The sequence below is a fragment of the Mugil cephalus genome, chromosome 4, assembly GCF_022458985.1.
Source record: "Mugil cephalus isolate CIBA_MC_2020 chromosome 4, CIBA_Mcephalus_1.1, whole genome shotgun sequence".
Lineage (NCBI taxonomy): Eukaryota > Metazoa > Chordata > Actinopteri > Mugiliformes > Mugilidae > Mugil > Mugil cephalus.
In genome coordinates, this window is record NC_061773.1 from 18,067,045 (window position 1) to 18,086,711 (window position 19,667).

Genomic DNA, 19,667 nt, shown 5'->3' on the forward strand with positions numbered 1-19,667 from the left:
ACGATGAGAGAATCAACGAAAAAAGCATCGATTCACATTATAACTGTATGAAACTGACCTGTTGTTAAAATGAACCCTGGTCCTACTGACTTTGTTCTGCCAAATTACTTGATGAACAATGAAACCGACTTCCACATGTTGAACCCCCACTCCCTTTTCACATTTTTAGCGTGCAGTCACAACTAACGCTGACTCAGCTGACGACACTCGAGGCAATCTATCATATTTCTCTCTTTGATGAGTCAAATTTGTGCACTTCCACTTTAAGCTGCTGATACATGTCTGCGCGGGAGTTGAAATGACTGACTGTAGTTCTAAATAGTTACGTGTAATAAATATAATTTTCCTAATAATATGTTTCCTGCTGATCATTTACTGCCTGTAGGATTGCCCGGTCGTATGCTGCAATATTAGGGTGTTGACCGACATCTTGTGACTTGATGTGAAATTGTGTCATGTGTTATTTTACATGATGGTGCAGCTCCAGTGCCTCGGTCTTATGGCAGTGATGAGGAAACTCGTGGATTCATGACTCAAACTATGTTTTCTGAATGTCTGATTAATCCTTTCCACATCATTATATGTTTATAGAAGGAGAGAATCTATTATTGGAGACGTCCAGGGGTACACAATGTTCAGCCCATGCAGCCACTCCCATGACATCATGCAGTCCCACTGGGTTTAGTTCACACCCAAGTGCAGTTAAGGATTAACTTATATATAAAAAGAAAAGGACTGGCCATGTCCGTGTGAAGTTCTCAAAAGTCTAATTTACTGATTAGGGATAAATCCAAGTATTTGTGTCATTTAGTGATGTTGACAGTGTTACTCCCAACGTTCCCAAAGACATTAATTTAATCCAGGCTTTGGTCTTTAGTGCTGCTGGCTCTGTGTAGTCTACAAACCGAGAAGCTGAGCGGCCCAGACATGCAGGACCCACAGCCCCTCCAGCACTATGGCAGACAACACAAGTACCTCACATAGAGACTGAGGTTTTTCACGGCACTTGAAAAACAATGTTACTAAGTCTCCCGTTAGCCTCTGAACTCCCATGCAGGCATGTATCTGTGCTTTCTTCTACACTTTAGGCAATGGGGGGTTATTCTTCTCGCGCTGAATTACATCAAAGTGTCCACACACACCCTCCAAATGCCACAGTTGCAGATGTGTTTAGTATATTTTCGAGCATGGCTGTGCATATCCTTCCAGTCAATCTTTGTTGGAATTTGTCCTAGATATTTATGGGCGATACTTAGGGGCCACTACATCCAATTTCCGTCGGCTTGCATCCACAGTGTCGCAGTAATAGAGATAACATGAGTCCACATGTGTAGAGGAGAATGACGGGATTTGGGATGCCATATAACAGCTCATCAGCTTTTTAATTTTTTAATTTTAAATTGACTTTCTATCATCGCTGGGTGGCGTGTACGCAACTATCAGCCAGGAGTAAGTGTGAGCCACACCCTTGAATATTTGAACTGTCTCCATGGCAGTGGTATCCTGTCAGCTCGTGAAGAGGAAAGAGATGAACGTCAGCAGGGATAAAGGAAACGAGGAGGGTGCCTCAGCATCGTCCTTTTGCGTCGAACATCTTCCTGGAGGAATAAACCCTATTTATGTGACCTGACACCACAGCCTACACTGAACTTTATCTTTGTATGTTAATTGTCTTTTATTTGTTAATTTGCTATTAGATTAGTAAAGCTACTGTCTGAGTGAAAGCTAGTTAGTATTAATTGCTAACTTCTTGCTACAGGTGTTAAATTAAGAAATCTAATGTATATCTGCCATTTCTTATTAAAGATCGTTTTGGTTTACACAAAATTTGTACTGAAATCTCATTTAAAATGTACCCACACAACCGTTAAACAACTATTACAAACTGTAACATGAAGTGTCATCAGATGGTGTGGTCGTGGGTTTTGGTGCACTAAATTCACCTTAATCTTTCGGGTTTCTCAACCCCCAGAGGACATGCCTGACCTTTCCTCCGACTGGATATTGGCTCTTCATTTCAGTGGAGACAGCAATATAAAGAGCAAAGAGAGCAAGAAGTTCACCTGATGAGAAAAGTTCAGCCCTTCATCACTACATCCTGCCAATGCAAGTACAAAGTACAATGCCCAGAAAGAAAACCCCAGTAACTTTTACACAAATTGAACTGTGTCCACCGAGACTTCACTCCTCAGGTCAATTTCATTAGTTGCGAGAGCTGGGAGTTTTTTTGTTTCTTTTTTGACTCCGTGGGTGAGATGGGTTACGGTGAGGGTGTGGGAGAGGAAGGGAGTGAACTGCCCCTGCAGAAACAATGGCTGTGGAGGTCAGTACTGAGAGTGTGCAGGATTAGTCTCCATCAAGAGTTCAAGATAACCTTTAGGTTTGGCAGTGGCAGACTCTGAACACCTCAGCAAGACTAGTTTACACAGTTGGCATGGAAATAGTGACACAGTACCAGCTCTGGAGAGAAGGGGGGGGGAACAAAAGTGGCCCCATGTTTGTGGTTTCGCTGGGTGGGTTCTTTCCGTTGCTGGTGGTTGCCTTGTGTATGTGCAGTAGATGCAGTTTTGCCTTTGTTTCACTTCCTTGACGATTGTATTAAGGAATGTATTTCATATAGAGCTGAAGTTCAACAACAAGTTGAAGTAAGATGAAATGTTCGTACACTAATTTCAGACACTGTTAATGTCCTTGTTTGTTCAGACTGGTCAGTCAAGGATTAATCCATCATCATGGTTAATCTGAATAAAAATTTTAACACAATTAACCCAGAATGACTCTGAACGTCTCTGGCAATGCATTTCGGGCAGTTTGTCCAAGTAGAGTTACTGCTGTGGGTGGGTGGACAGCACTGATATGACAAGGTCTGGGTTCAAGTCCAGCTCGGGCCTTTCTGGGTGCATGTTCTCCCTGCGTCTGTGTGGGTTTGCTCTGGAAACTCCGGTTCCCTCCCACCTCCAAAGACATGCTTGGTAGCCTAATTGGTGACCCTAAATTGACCCTCGATGACCCTGTGTGTGCGAGTGATTGCTTGTCCATGTGTTAGCCCTGCGATAGACTGACGACCTGCACAGGGTGTACCCTGACTCTCGCCCGATGTCAGCTGGGATAGGCTCCAACCCCCTGGTGAAGATAAGCAGTAGCAGTCCATGAGATGACGTGACTTACTGTTGCACGTGCACATGCACACTTGATTCAGCAGAACCAACCAGTAAAAATGGAAGACGCTAAACAGGCCCTCTCCATGGGATATTTGAGTACAAAAAAAACAAACAAACAAGATGCAACAGTCGACTGTATTATGCACACTTTGCAGGAAGGATTTTCTTTTCACGAAGCACTTCCAGCTTAAAACGTCACATTAATGTGAAGCATATGTTAGTCTGGGATTCTGCTTCTACTTCAGCTAACACAACGCTCAGTTTGCGAAAAACCAAGACAAAGACAAGCTGGCAATGCTGCTGCTGACTTGCTAACATCTCATCACTCCTGCACCCACTGTTCCATGTGAGAGGCTGTTCTCAGTTACATACAGCATTTTAAATAAGAAGCGTTCAGCTCTCCTCCTGGACAATGCCAACAAGTTAGTTTGTCTTGGTAGCTGCTGGAAGAGGAGTAACAGGGCCACATTAATGTGGATAATTAAAAAAAAAGAGAGAGAGAGACAAAACATCATTTCAGGTTGTTTTGTTGAAACTGCTGAAGGTGTTTAATAAACACGTTAAGTGCATCTGTCTTCAGTCAAATCATGAAATGCAGAAAAGTTGGAACAAGCCAAGGAGGTTTGAAAGATTATTTTGCCTCCAGATGATAGCACGGCGGGAGCTCAGAAAGACCAGTACAATCTCAATAAGCGCTCATGACCTCAGTGTCCTATTAAAAGGGAGGAAGTGAATAAGAGTCCAGAGGAAGTACTGCACTCTTACCCATTAGATGAGTCTTTACATCCTCAGGAAGCATCCATAGCGTAGAGCAGTGCCAAGTCAACAGCACAATAGCTAGTGGAGTGTACTTGTGATTGTTCTTCATATCACTAGTTGCACTTTCATAGGAATCCATACTAGTCCACCGTAATCATCAATGCTGGGAGCCCTTTGCATGTGGTATATTTAAGGAAAAGATTTCAGAGATCTTCTGACTTGGAATTACTGTATCATCGTGAAAATGATGACACATGCTGACAGAAGCGGAAAGACTAGTAGTAGTTACTGTGTGATGGGTTATGGTGAGTGTTTAATAGTTAACAGAGTGTCAGATGACTTTGCTTTTTACAGGAAAAGATGAGGCAGCAGAAACCTGGAGCAAACTACTCTACTCATCAGGATTATGAATCGACCCTTACAAAAATATTAAAATGGACAGATACAATGCATAACCAATACCAAGAAGTATTATTTGATTTAAGTCTGTATAGATTATATAATTTAAACACAGCTGGTAGACTTAGCCTTGCAAACAGATAGACAATATTGGTGTAGTGGAGATGGTAAGCCTGGCTCCACATCATCAGAACCTGTTAGCACCACTTAGAGCTAAAACCAAAACTGTTGTGGGGGGGCACTATTTCTTTTCTCCAAAACATTTGTGCTCCCTGTCAGGAAATACCGTGGTTCATCTCATACAGTAACTGCAGTAAAATTGCAAATGGAGGGTTTGGTTTTGGTATGGATTGAATAAACAAGACGTAACAAGTCATGTAACTTTTTAGAAGGAAGCCTATAAGTGTATTTCTCATAGTATCCAAATGTCTATTTATAGACCCCTTCATGGCCTACGTCACTGTGATGTCACAATGTTAGCTGGAGGCAGAACAGAGGGAAGCTTAAGGCTAATACTGTCACTATCAATCATGGAAATGTTGTCTTCCTGAATTTTTTTGTTCCCAAAACCGAAAAATCAAAAACCTGAACTTGAATTTTTATCATGTACCAGCCACTGCCACGCATAGACAACTTTGGTTTGGCTTTGGCGATTAATAGAAAGAATTGGAGTGAGACAATCAACAACACGCACACTTCATATCAGGTCAGATTAATATGTAAGGCATCATCAGTTCAGCCTGAATAATGTTATGGGTTAGAATAAATTATGACTGAAATTACGTTAAGTTAGTCATTATTTTGAGGATTGATGTTACACGTTAATGCTAATGCTAACCGTGAGCCGTTAATTGTGCATTTCAGGGGTGTCCATGCAGAAGTTGCATATACTACGTTACCCTCCACAGTGGTTCCACTTACTTCTTGTAATATCTTTGTTGGAGAGGCTTCACTTGATAAAAACAGTCCAACCAGTGAGTTAGAGTGTAGGGGTCGGTGAATATAGTCCCATCAGATAGAGTCACCATTTTAAAATACTTTCCAAAACCGTCTGGTGAAATATGCAAACCGCTGTTTACAGGTTACGGTGTTTGAGATGTTTTGCCTCCAGTTAAGTCCCTCCCCTCAAAATACGTCACACTGTTTACAAACCATAAAGGTTTATTATTTTATATGTACTGTATATTATTTTTGTAGCCTTAACATGTCTTTGTCCATTGTCTTTCCTGCAATAATGAACCAGTGAGAACTTGTTGGGGAGGATTACAGCTGTAAGAGATTATGAGCGTAAAAAGGAAGTCTAGAATGAATCAATTCATCACTTGACAAATCCTAACCTCCCAACCACTAAAATTATAATCTGGGAAGACATCTGGGATGAGTATTTCAAATTGTAAGACTTCCTTGCAAACAATCCAGAAACTCCCTCTGGTGACTCCAGTTTGTCATCATACGGGCCACGCAGCATTAGCCAGCAAGCAGCAGCAAATCTCCCAAGACCTCCCAGATAACTAGCTTTACAGATTTTAATTAATAATCACTCTTTGTGCGAAAATGATCTCTGCTACATGTGCCTAAATACTTCACTGGTTCAGTGATGTAAACCACTTCTACCACTCCCAGGGGTCTCAGCAGCACAGCATCAACTCTGTCCGAGCCCAGTACCTCCCAGAAAGCTGGTGTGAAGAGGAAGAATGACGCATACTTAGTATGAATCATATATGACCCACCTCGACATGGTCGTGTTTTCTTTTTTTTTTCATAATCAGACCCAGTCCCCTGCTGAATGAAATCACCTTTCAGACTTTGGTAGATGGATTATTTGTTCAAATTTCGCCACTCAACTTTACAGTGACAGCCAAAAGAGACCCCAGACGTCCAGTCCTGGAGAACAGAGGTGCATTGAGAATCTCAAAGTGCCCTCGGTTAGTTCTCCCCAGGCCGATGTTTCGGTTTGTGATTTTATTCAATTACTAAGTGTTTACGTTTCACATAACGTCAACACTGATGTAGAGCAGCGGTGGCTGGAAATGAACTCACCTGTTCCTCAACACACACATTATATTGTTTCCAGTGCGCTCACGATTCAGCTTAAATACATGCACGTACACACGCTGTGGCGGCAGTTTGTTTATGCAGCTCCATCAAGACCGGCGGTCGGGCCCTCGTTCTCTCGCCCATTTGATGTGTGAAAAGTGGAAGGAAATCAAAACCATTTCCCTCATTCCGCCCGCTGCGGGTTGTGGTTCCCAGGGGCAGAAGGGGCGACACTGGCAGTAAAGTACCGTCAGGTTGTCAGAGTCTGGGAAGTGTACGGACCGTCACATGCTGCCAAAAACAACAGAGGAAACTGTTGCTCAAAGACAGCAACCACAGGTAGGGGAAAAGGAAGGTGCTCCAATACTGGAATGTAATCGCAGACATACTTTCGCTTAGTGTGATCAGAGGACCTGAAATCTCATTCTGTCCTTCTTTCCTTCCTAATTTACTTGTTTAAGAAACTCACCAAACTCAATCACACTCACAGGCACTTCTGGAAATGAGAAAAGTTTGCTCTAAACTCTCTTAAATTGTTGAACAAATTTTACCCTTGAGAGTTTTCCTGCGATCTAGATATGATACTCTTCTTTTCTCATTTAAATGCTAATAACTTTGAGGACACTGTGTACAGAAAGTGCTGGGAGAAAGGCTTTTCTCCTATCTAGTGGCAGCACAAGGTGAGCACCTGCTCGCTGAATTTGAAATGTTGCTAAGTCTTGTTGTTGAAGAAACAAGGCACTTGAGGTTTGGTGTGAAGGTTTGGTGCGTGCGTGTGTTTGTGTGTGTGTGTGTTAGCGGATTCCTCAATACTTTTAAGAATAAGTTTTATTAATGGCAATGAAGTGATTGAAGTAAATGTGAAACAAAGATTGTGATTTAAATGTTCAGTGTGAGCAAAGTTGTCCCCTGAATCAGGACCTGAGGCAGCTGATAATGTGCTTGTATAAGTTGTTAGATTTGTTCTTCTTAATTTAGTGTAAGAGCACAAGAGTAGGGGGGCATAAGATGCTCTGTATTAAATAAATAAAATTACATTGTGAGATTAATATTCTGATTAGTTATTTGTATGAGTCTACCCATCGTTTATGAAATTATGACATTTTTTATTGTAAAAAGTTATTTAAATTCTTCATTATGTGAAAGGTGACATAATGAAAACGTCATCTTTCCCAACAAACCTGCAGTCTAATCTGCAGCATACCTCAATATATTTGAGTGGCTTCATCAAAAATCAAACATGACATTGGGATATGCGAAGCAACATCATAAATTAAGAAATTAAATCAAAATTAATATGAAATGCAATTAGAAGAAAATATGCTTACTAGAAAAATAATGTATACATGAAAAAAATTTATAAAAATATCATCAAGAAGGATATAATATGATTTTCCTAGTCATATGTATTATAAGTATTTAAATTAACATACTCCTACATATTGAGTACTTTGTGGTTAAAGACAGGACTCTTCTTTAGCACACTATATAGCACACTATATGATCACTAGGGCTAAGCTAACTTTGGCTATTTATAGTGGTGCGTACTTAAACCATTAAACCAAAATGTCATGTTTTCTGTAGTGGTGGCAAGTCAATTTACTCAATTTACTCATTTATTAAGTAAATTCCCCAGGTGACTCCCCGCCTTAGCAATATTGATCTCCTGATACTTTAATTTCAGTGGTAATGGAGTAATTTCACGTTGCGTTGCTTTATTCATCTCAGTGAGGGTGCTGAGATCTCTGTGACTGGGCGTCCAGAGCACAAGAAGACAAATGAGAGTGGGAAAGGCCACGCACAGAAGGGTCTTCTCATGTTTCACCTTCAATTCATCAGGACATTTTATTGTTGTATAGCTTGATGGTGATAATGTAATCTGAAATGAACAGTTGATCAGCATGATTCAGGAGAGGCTAACTCTGCACGACCTTTCTTAGATTTTTCTTGTTTTTAGAATGACAGAGCATAAACTTCCATCTGCTGCTGTGGAGAGTTATTTAGTCTCGTGCAGATGGAGGACGTACACACTGATTGGTCATTGGCTGCAGCGTTTGTGGCGTTTTTAAATTAAACTTTTTTGGTCTAGACACAGGCAACATGAGGCAGGACCACATGTGACCTTCCTTCTGTGGTGTGTAGGCTAAGTGCAAAAAGTAAAGAAAGAAGGCAATTGGTAAGATGCCATCAGAGATGCAAGCAACCCAACTAAACAAACAACATTTTGACACATGTTTCATTCGAGACAGCGGTAAGAAAGACGGATGATACAAGACCTGGGACAGACCAAACTATGCAAAAGCACGGAAAAACCTCGTCACGGTGTTCTGTACCTCAGATGCAACCCGAGATCTTCTGCGGTTCAGCGCAACACAAAAAAACCACGAGGCAATGTCTGTGGTGCATGCAGTGTCACATCTCCGCGCACACGCTGAAACATGGATTGTGTTGCAGGTGATCCCTTGAACTGTGTAAAAATCACAAATGCTGATATGACACCTGGCATCCGTTCACGCCCCGCAGGCAGAGTCACGGAAAACAGTGTTCGCGGCTCGGCAGGAATGTAGGTTCTTCTGCAACGTATTAAAACAACTTCATACACCACTTAGATAGATGTCAACAGCAACTCAGATTCCTGCACTGGCAAGATTTTTTATCGGAGATATTACCCTGCTTGGGTTCAAGAAGTCCTCCTCCTCTATAGTGCACACACTCGCCTTGGATTCTCACGAAGCAGAAAAGCATATGCACATATACTGCGTGTGACAATGTGCAGCCAGGGCTCCTTGTTTAGCTGCTTTTAGAAATCCGGACAGTGAGGAATGTATCTTTGCAGAAGCTGAAGGCCCCGCTTCTCAGAAAATCCGCCGTGTCTCTGCTGAATAGATAAGTGAAGGGACAAACTTTGCTTGAATTCATCAGAATGATCCTTCTCTATTTGACCTCTGCCAAGTCACTTTAAAAAAGAACCTTTATGTCAAGTCAGACCGCGGAGTGAAGGCCACAGAGCCAACGTCCTGGCTTCAAATGGAAGGAAAAGTCAGACAGGACAGCTTCTTTTGACTCCATTGAGGTGACAGCTGAACACCTCACAAACTTTCCCCTCAAACTCCTCGACAGGCCTCGCGGCGAATCGCCATTAAAGCCCCAGATTGAATGAGAGGTAGATAATGTAGGTATGAAAGGACACTGAATGGAGTATGATTAAAAGTAGGAAAATGTTTAATTTTCTCAATGAGCTTCAGAATATCTTCACAGGAGGAAACTCTGTGACTTTGAAGCCCCCAATCAGTGTTTGAATAGAGGAGCAAATTAAACGTTTTCATTATATACCATCAAACAAATTACATTTCTAATTTTTTTTCTTTTTTTTTCAATCCATGCGTACATAACTAAGATAAGAGCTTTCATTTCTGATAAGTTGAACCCAACAGTCATTACATTGTCCGTGCTCCAAGTCACTAAATTGACTTGACGGGTCAAATGTTCAATAGGAAGAAGACATTGTAACGCTGCAATAAACTTGTATGCATGAAACTTTTACCCAGTGAATAGCGAAGTTAATAGAAGTTATTTTTATCTCTTTAATACACACGTTTTAAAATATAACCAAGGTAGGTGCAAAGTGAATTTGTCCACGTGTGAACTGGAATAAGGATTTATTTTAAAGCCATTCACTTACTGAGAGAATAAAGAACACACGAAGCTCCATTTAGGCCAATTCTTTTTGTAAGATTTCCCTCCACACCTCATGTGTGGGTGGCAGATGGTGGCTCTCTGGTTGTCACAGAGATAGTAGACGGAAATACAGGCGACTGATTTAAAGCAAGCAAACAACCCCTCTGTGAAAGACTCTCTGCCGCACTACAGCAGCTGTAGACGGGATGCATTCACACAGAAATAGTTTCTCCTCCTCTTTTAGCAATTTGCATCAAAGCATGAATTGTTAATTGCTGAATGATGAACGTACTCTGCATATCAATATAAGCAGCAGTAGCACAAAAAATGAAAGGTGATATCATTTACATTTCTTCTCACTGTTGGTCAAATGACTGTGTGTGATGTGATGTGTGACAATCCACAGAGAATTATTAACTTCTTCCAGCTCATTTGTTTCATCTTAAGGCTGAGACAGGTGTTGCCAGGTTTGAAGGATATCAAATAGGCCAGAGAGGACCTCAAACATGGTCAATTGTCAAAAGAAATTTTTTTTTCTTTTAAGGCACCTCCAGATGTTTGTTTTCTCTTATGATCAATGGGACCTGTGATGAGGGCGGACAGTTTCTTGTTCCTATGGATCTGTCACATCAGTGCTGTGGAGAACAAGAGCCGGCGGCAATCTTTGGACTTTCTTCGGACAATCTTTTAGGACTTTAAACTAAGGATCTTCTACTGATGCCTCATTGACAGGAAGAATCACGTTTGGGAACGGCACCGGGTGAGGAAGCCAATTTGTCTGGAGACTGGTGTAATCAGCTGTGCTTACCCTCTCTGAGGGGTGCTGAACCAGGACGAGGAGGTAAGTGGAGCATCGCCTCTACAACGGACTCTTCTCTCTGAAGATCACCGAAGCATTTCCGACTCCTTGAAGGCAAAGACAGAGAACGTGAGGAGGAGCTTCTTCCTGCTTCCTCCATTTGGACCCATGTAGGGAGCATCTGGTACCTGGACTCTTTCTAGACACGAGTCATAACACTTTTGCACACTCTTTGCACATCCAATATAATTTTACATTTGTCCATTTAATAAATGCTAAAATCCATTCCACTGCATGTTGTACTGTGTCTTATTGTTCACGTGACAAATATACTTTGAATTTGAATGTCTCAGTTAAAATTAAATGTGTGATATATTAACATATATTAAATGTGTCGTGCCCTGTCAATTACAAACGGCCAAATTTTGGTTTGTTCACTCTGGGCTACCGTGGAAACATAGTGGCGCAACATGTGGCGTCCTCCACCATCTACAGCTGATTATACTCTAATGAAAACACAACGTGAGTATGATTATTGGATCCTCCTAAATCCAAACGTATTGCATGCCGTTGTGTTCAGATTTTGTTTCCACGGTGCAGTTAGCGCAGGTTAAGATGTCACGTAGAGAAGGAACTCTCACAGACACATTTTGAATCATCACTTTCTAATACTTTACTTCAGTAATTGATCAAAACATCCTTTGTGTTGTCAAGTTGTAAAAATCCCTGCGTCTGGTTCCATTATTTGGTCTATCTGAATGTTTATCAGTGGAAGTTTCAAAAGCCTTGGCTACTATTAATTATTGACTTATTAAAAAATGAAATCCGTGGAAGACTAAAGTATAAAAACATAAATTAAAACAGGCAATACAATTTCTTATAACGTGGCCTAAAAAATAAGGTTGTCTTATAAAAATTTGCCCTCACTTTTGTATCCTCTGCGCAGTACTGATGCACCGGAGCAGCCTAAACCTGGAGCAGGAGGTACATAACCTGTGCATTCTTTTCTCTCTCGTAGCATGCTGTGGTATAATACGCTAGTAAATCATGCCTCCCCCTCGGCTGGCTGATGGGCGGCTCGGCTCGTCGTTGCCCGCCCTGTGGGTGTGTTTAAGGCAAATAGGCCTCTGCATCCACCTGCTAGCGCCCTGCCTCCCTACAGTCAGGAGCTCCCAACTTTCCTGCGGAGCACACGCTGCGCGCCTGGACCTCTCCATACGGCGGGGACTTTTTTTTTATTATTTCCAACTGCTTTGTTGTTTTTTTCTTCTCCCACGAGATGTTGATTGCTGTCTGGGACGACGGCATCTCCTCTCCGCGCGGTTGAATTAGAGAAACGTTTTGTCTCATTTTTTTTTTTTTTTTGAACTGTAATTTTCTTCATTGTTCACTGACAACTCCGGGGCCAATACACGCGCAGTGCGCACAGGTACAAACCGCCCGCCTCACCCGACCCCCTGAGCAGGGACCGTCCGGGATTTTCTATTGTCGTTATTAATTTCAACTTGGACAGAGAAGAGTGATCGATCTGTTGGAATTGGTTTGTTCAATGACTTGCAAGGCTGGATCTGAACTTATAATCGGAGAGCTCTAAGGTAAACCAGATTCCGTTGTTTCTCTTTGATTATGATTTAACCTGCTTTATTAGCAATGATATATTAAATGTTTCCTGTTTTGGCTTCGCGTTTTTGTTAATGGTCACTGTGTCAGCTTTACTGACAGCGTAATTTTCAGTTTTAAACATAAAAGAAATCCGTCATTTTCGTTGTGGAATGATTACAGTCTTCCTACATGCATAAATATTAATGTTTATTTAATGGCAATTTCGTTTACCGTGCGCTCTAATACCACACCAGACTGTTTACAGTTCTGCCGTCCATGTGTAGCCAAGACAGCCAGTCTGTTACGCACAGATTTCTATCAACCTATAGCACGTTTCAGCCACACTGAACATCCTTGTATACATTATTTCTGTATTCTGCAATTCCTGGCGGACATACTCATAGATATATTCTAAATCAGTTTTATGTGGCTTTTATTTTCATATCTTCATACTAAATCAAGGCTCTTCACGTGTCTTGATAGTGTAAATGGTTAGAGTGGTCTCCAAATGCTCCAAATGGATGTTTTATTGACAACTGGCTTAAATCATCATTTCATTTACTTGGCCTGGAAGTTGTAATGAACTCATTTGTGCAAATGTGTTATGAGTTGGGAGCATCAGTGGCTGTGACTGGCCTTGGACTGAGCTTTCGCTGTGAAAATGCTCACATGTTCCTGTAAAAGCGACGTTGATAAACGTTATTCATAATTCCCGAGCACTTCTACGCAGTACACATTTAATCTCATGGTGCTGTATAATGTGAGTGCGCGTCCTCTCACGGTCCTCAGTGTCACTTGTGAGCAGCGCCTTGTTTGATTTCATGTGCCAGTGTGAAGGACTTGGCCTCTGTCTCAGAATAAATAGCTGGATGGTTAACAAATTGTCAGTAAACAGCCGAGGTTTAAACAGCTGCTTATACTCATAAATCCACTCCAGCTAACTTTTCTGAAGCCTGCGTGGCTCCGCCGGGGGGCTCCGATAGAGACCCGGTCCAAAGGTAGAAACATTAGGGGCGAAGAGCTTTGCACACTGACTGTCCATTCAGTGAGGACAGGGCGCCGCATGGGAACAGAGAAAAAAGTTTCATTAGCAAGAGGTGGCCTGTTAGACCTGTCTTTCTGATGATCCATGACGTATAATTGGTTGCTCTCCGGTGTCTATCATTTATTAACTCGATTCTTAATTGATAGCCACCGCTTTGCTTTGTCTGGGAGCCTTGTTAAGCTGCCCCATAGGTTGCTGTCATTTGTAACCCCTTTCAGCAACAAGTAAGTCTTTCAATTGTGCCAATCACAATGTTATTTTTGTTTATTCTCTACAGTCACACAAGGTAGAACCAGGTATTAGGTGAACCCATAATTACAGAGCAGCAGCACACACGTGTGGTGTCATGACACAGGAATGCGTTTCGGTTGCGTGGAGGGGAGCAGAAGTAAGGCTGCTCTCGGTAGAGTCAGCGCGGCCTTTCCATCAGTTTGTTGCACTCTGGAAAACAAACATAATTTTTACCAAATGGAAGCGTGCACACATCTCGGATCGCTTGGCTCCTCTCCATCGGGACTCATCGGTTTTATGAAGCTCCCACAAATCTGGGCGTAATCTCCACACCTCAGCGTTGCGCCGCCCAAAACTCCCAGGGATGGGGCCCTCGGGAGTCACAGATTTGACATGTCACATAAATTAATAAATGAAAACAGATTCTTTCAGTTTTCTTTGCTGCGTAAAGTTGAGACACTTCTCTCTCTCTCTTCTCACGAGCTTCTCTTTGTCCTTGCAGATCTATTTTTTTTTTTTTTTTTTCAAAACTGTTTGGGAGATTGTTCCACCATGCAGCTGGACACTCTGTGGACGCTCCATGCCCTCCTGGCAACGTCCAGCTTTGCTTTTGGGAACCAGTTGAGCAACGACCCGATGGCCGCACCCCGCGTCTTCATCTCCTTCAAAGGTAAGAAACTGAACCTCCTCCTCACCTATGCTCTTCCCTCCCAAGCTTCCCCGTTGGCTTTCTGCTGGTTTTCTTATAACGGTTTAGACCCTGTGGAGGTTTCTTACACTCTGCCATGTGTTTGCTGATGACATGACAGTTGTGTAACTGGAGTAATTGTGGCTTTTTGTAAGTGCTGAAGGTTTTTGCTGAGGAGGAACCTACAGCGTCACCAGAGCCGACTGAGCAGACCGCAAACAAATCATGCAGTCCTCATGTGCTGCCCCCTCCCCAGACCTCCAGGCCCTGTAATAACCACCAGATGCTTCCACCAGCCTATATTGCAAAAAAAACAATTAAAAACACAAACAGCGACTGGACAGATGCGCACAGTGAAGATTGTGCATGTCTTGTTTGTACTCATTTTGAAACAATATACATGATTATTGTTTTAGTTAATCAAATGCAGCCTCGTTATCTTCAATCATCTTTATTGTAGAATCCCTAAATTGGAGGCACAAAGAGAGACGGGATAATAAGGAGCATGTAATAACTCTATGGCCATTATGTGATTATTCCCTGGTGAGGCTGATGTGTACTTTAGGGGGCTGCATTTGTGCGTCTCAGCAGCCGTACCGATTTGGTGAGATGGGTTGCCGGGTTCTCCGGGGCGCAGAGTGAGAGAGGGAGAGAGAGAGAGAGAGGGTATTATCGAGAGCAAATTGCCAGGATCAGCCAAGCAGAGCGACGTCCCCGGGGCCTGTCCTGCTTGGAGATCCAGCCTTTGATTAGCATCCAGAGAAAAGCCGAGGGAGCGAGCAGCAGCGCCCCTGTTTGCTTTGCTTTCCGTTTCCCAGCGCTCCCTAGTAGTACAAGTTGACTTAATTAAGTGGACTGGCACAGTTCATTGTTGAAGGCGTTTTCCTGCTTTAATCAAGTGGGATTTAACACATCACTGAGCACACATCCAGAGCTCAGCAGTTTTTTTTTTCTTTTCATTTTCCAGATATCGTTTTAGTCAAAGGCAGTGTTGTTTTTAGAGAACTGTGCAAATTGTGCATGTGTTTTTTTTTTGTTTTTTTTTTTTTACTCTATGGACGTTTCTCTGAGTAGACAGGCTTGTGTGTCGGTGCGTCTCTGGATGGCTGAGCCCATCTGAAAGCGGCGGACTACAGACGGCGTTCTCCGGCCGACGAGGAAAACGCTCGGCTCTGCTGCTTACCTGTGTGTGTTTGCCTCTCTAGTCAATATGAATTTCACAGTCTACTGCGGCTGCCTCTCTCGGAGGAATGCACCCCCCTCTCCATTCAATATTATGACTCTCATCGCCTTAATTGCTTTTTGAGAGGCCCGTGTAGTCCTTACCTTGGCAAGCCGGCTGCACTTCCCCTGGTGCATCGTGATGTGTTAAGTTTGTGCCCTGAGCTGTTAGGGAGGGCATTTTTGCCTCTGAGCAGCAGCAGCTTTAATGGAACACAGCACAGAGACAAGCGTGGACGATATGCAGCTTTTTATTGTACAGGAAGGAATGGGTTAATTGTCAGGTCCCACTTTCTAATTATTGATCATTACGCCAGCGAAACACACTGCGAAGAAAAACTTAAAATGCGGCTATAAAGCTCCGTGTTTCCCTCAGTGCTGAACCAAACACATGTTCCACACTGATTAACTCGGTAGCTGAGGAGCGAGGTTAAGAACCATGACCTCCATCTGGGAGGCGCGCATTTCCCTATTAAAGCAGGTAGAGTAAATCATGGGGCCTAATTGCTTTGCTTTTACTCCATGTCGTGTGCACAGCTTTTATGAGAGAAAAGCACATTCTGACATATTTATATATATATATATATTTAAAAGCACAGAAAGCTGAAAATCCACTTTGTTGTGACACATTTCTGTAAGATTTGTGTTTGTAAAGCCTTTACGGGTAAACCTTGGAAGTAGACTTTGTTCAGGCTTATCGTGTCTTCTGTGCTAGTAAGCTGAGGAGAAAGGGCAGCGTGAGCAAAACAAAAGAACCACGCGTCCGTTTCAGCAGCAGCCACCGTCAGATGAGCAAGTTTCAAAGAGTGAGGAGCAAAGTAAATCCGCCTTACACTGGACATTTTAAAGTTAGATCAGCTGAGACCGGTGTCGCCAGCAGCTCCCAAGAGACCCTCATATCGTCAGACAGTCTATCCAGAGCTGCTGTGAATACGTTTTCTGCAGTGGCACATTTCATTTTTTCATGTCTGCTGACAGAATCATTCCCGTTTTTTCGTTTTGCCTAAAGAATTATTTTTGCAAAATTGCAGCACTTTATTAGAAAACCTTTCATTTAAAATAAAAAGTGGAAATAAAGGGGAAAAATAGCGACATCTCTAAATGTTACAAAGTGAAAAACTTGACAACACGCTGTGAGACTTAAATGTCTACTGAAGTTTCCAAGTGTGGGGTGATGAAGATGCCTTTCAAGAAGCTAACACAAATATCACATTTCTATCATGTGTTTTTTTGTTTTTTTTTTTTACATTGTTTTCCACTTGAACTATTTCAATGATATAATTTTGAAGAGTTTAATCGCAGCTTAGTCGGCACGTTGTCCCGTTTCGTCCATCCACGAGGGGGAACGCTGAATTAACACGTGAAAGGATTGCGTGAGTGCTTTCTCGTGAGACTCCCAAGTCACGCAGGCGCCGCCATAGCATGAATCCGTCGAGGGGTCAACCTATTCTACATGTGCGGCAGATCTTCCAGCATTTCTGCATCGCGCATTTTCTGAATAGACGAAACACTCCTGGGAAGTTTCCTGCCTTGCCGTGTTTTGGAAAATGTGTAACGTTAACTGCTGTTGGCTCACAATCCCGCTACGACATAGCCTCATAAGAGTTCATACATTAAGCAGATCCAAATCTAAATCCATACTTACGGCTCCGCCATTTCGAGCCTTATACCTCACACAAAGCTCTGCCTCATCTGTGCTGCCGTGACTTCATTCACTTAAAATAATGACAGAGCGGCACTGTCTTTGCTGTGTCCTGCCGATGCCTCGTGTGTAGCTGTTTTCAATGGGTGTGACTGGTCACTAAAAGCCTTTAGGAGTTTCTCTCAGTCTGTATTGGTGCACAGGTAAAGTTCAGTTCAAACAAACCATTTCTCAGTTTGGCGTCAATGAAATTTGACGAGAGCCGCTCTCACAACCGCAGCTGTGGAGTTCTGGTGTGTCAGTACAAAAGAAAAGTCCTCTAAATGCCACAGCGTCGTCAGGATTAGAGCACGCTCCTCCCTCCGACTAACGCACGAGGCCAAATCCACGGGGATGACACCAGAATGTGGGTCAGCTTTGCTACAGTGCAGGTGGCAGTAAGAGAAAGCTGCTCCGGCTTGTCGTTATTCCAAGCATTTCTCATCTGCACGCCCTCGTGTGAACGGCTAACAGCAGGCTACTATTTTTACCCCTCGGTGAAGTCTTTCGTCTATATCGGGCGTGAGTGTGTTTGTGTGGGTGGATGGCAGCGCAGAGGGTCAGAAAGTCCCCTCCGGGGGTTAAATGCCATGCATTCTGGTGTGCCGGACCTTGTTATGTTGGGTTTTTGTGTGTGCGTTTGTGTCTTTTAATTCCTTGGAATAACAGGGATTAAATTGGAAAATATCTTGTAAAAAAAAAAAAAAAAAAAAAAAAAGGGGATTATTGTTTTGAAAAGTCAACTTTGCAGTACAGCCCTGGGCTTGCCCTTTCACTGCCACCCCGTCGCTTCTACTAGTAAATGTTTAAACTGTTATTACTGTCGTTCACACAATGCGTTCAAGTGGTCACTTTCTTCTTTGCGCTCCAGAGGTACGTAATCATTAGAGGTCAGAATCTATCTCTTGCTCTTATCACTGTTGACCTAATCGGCTATGACAGAAAGCCTTTTTTGTGGTTGGAGTCTTGAGTGTTTGCTCTGTATTGATGGCATGAGCGAACAACCTCATTGGCAAATTTACATTCAGACTCCTTTTGCTGAACTTGTAGGGCAAATCTAAAGGGAATTGCTTATTTGTTTTTCGAAGCCATCGAACCTCATGATCCGAAGCTCAACCGCACGTCTCTGTTTCTCGCTGTTGGTCCAATTTACCTCAAGCGTGCTGACATGTCTTCACCCTAACCTAACTGCGATTTTGCAGTGTTCTCCAACCACATGTAGAAGCCACGAAACCACTGCTCCTGTAGTCTGGCACCGCCGCCGATGTTTGGCTGTAATCTCTAATTACTGTTTGTGTGAGCCGAGTCCATATATCCCCTCAGCAGCAAAGTAATGACTGACAAAGCATCGCAGACCGCTATTACTCTGGCCGTGCCCCAGACCTCAGCTTGTCTGCACAGAAGCTAAGCCCAGTTATATTTAATGCAAAAACTCTCTCCTCCCTTAGCAGGCACACTCAAGGCACTTGTAGCGCCGCGGTTAACCACTGAACGCAATCGGCACGGTGGTGATGGTTGTTTAGGAGCAAACACCGTTAGGTCCGGAGCAACTTGCACTCTGCTGCGATCCGAGAGGGTCGCTTAATTGTAAGGTCATGGTTGCCCAGAAGTCATTCAGAGCTGTGTGAAACATTTTCAATTTAATTGGATGTGTGTAATGAATAGCCTGCACATTAAAGCAAAGCAGAGGCTGAGATGGTGCAAGAATGGACTTTTTACATGACGAGCGTGGAGATGTGGACACCTGCATCTGCAACAGCATCTCTCTGAATGCGAAGAAACTGCGTCACATTTAAATCCGTACATCAGTGCGGAAGAAATAGAAAAGTTAATGCACGCAATGCAGGATTTCACTTGAGTTTACTGGAAAATATTAAAACCTTTAATTACATAGATGGTGTTGCTCCATCACCGTTGAAAAACAGTAAGTGTGTGATTTGTCCTCAAAAATCAAAAAATGCATTCGTCTCTTTGACAAGGCTAATTCCTGAGCTCATGATGGTGTATTTTTCACCTCGCTGAATTTCACCAAAGGCTGCGGCAATCAAAAATGAAATGCGATTGCTGGAAGGGTGCAGTCCGCGTCCAACTGAACGACTATCTCGTCCAGGCAATCACTGAGCGGTATATGTGTCCAACAGGCTCAGACCCACAGGTCAGGACTGGGATCGATTACATGTCCGTCTCTGAGCCCCTGTAACCTTAACTCTGGCCCCTGTTGGGTGGATGACTGATAGCGCCATGATTACATTTTATTTCCAGACCAGTTAGTGCATTGTTTTGATTGGAATGCACTGAAGATGAAAAATAATGCTGCACTATGCGAGCGACCTGCCACGTTTACGGCACCAGTGAAATTCATTCCT

At 42.8% G+C, this 19,667-nt stretch overlaps 1 protein-coding gene across 4 annotated transcripts in view; it reads left to right on the forward strand.

Annotated features, from left to right (window-relative positions):
• Positions 1 to 11,973: 11,973 nt before the first annotated feature.
• LOC125006756 (semaphorin-3F-like) overlaps positions 11,974 to 19,667 on the forward strand; it is a 56,730-nt gene continuing 49,036 nt past the window's right edge. For 2 of the 4 annotated variants that reach the window (XM_047583095.1, XM_047583097.1), the window contains exons 1-2: positions 11,976 to 12,428; positions 14,214 to 14,381. In XM_047583095.1, the coding sequence (XP_047439051.1) occupies positions 14,264 to 14,381 (118 nt within the window). In that variant the 5' untranslated portion in view covers positions 11,976 to 12,428; positions 14,214 to 14,263. Of the gene's footprint in view, positions 12,429 to 14,213; positions 14,382 to 19,667 lie in introns of all 4 variants that reach the window. The other 2 variants (XM_047583098.1, XM_047583096.1) reach the window with 2 other exon arrangements.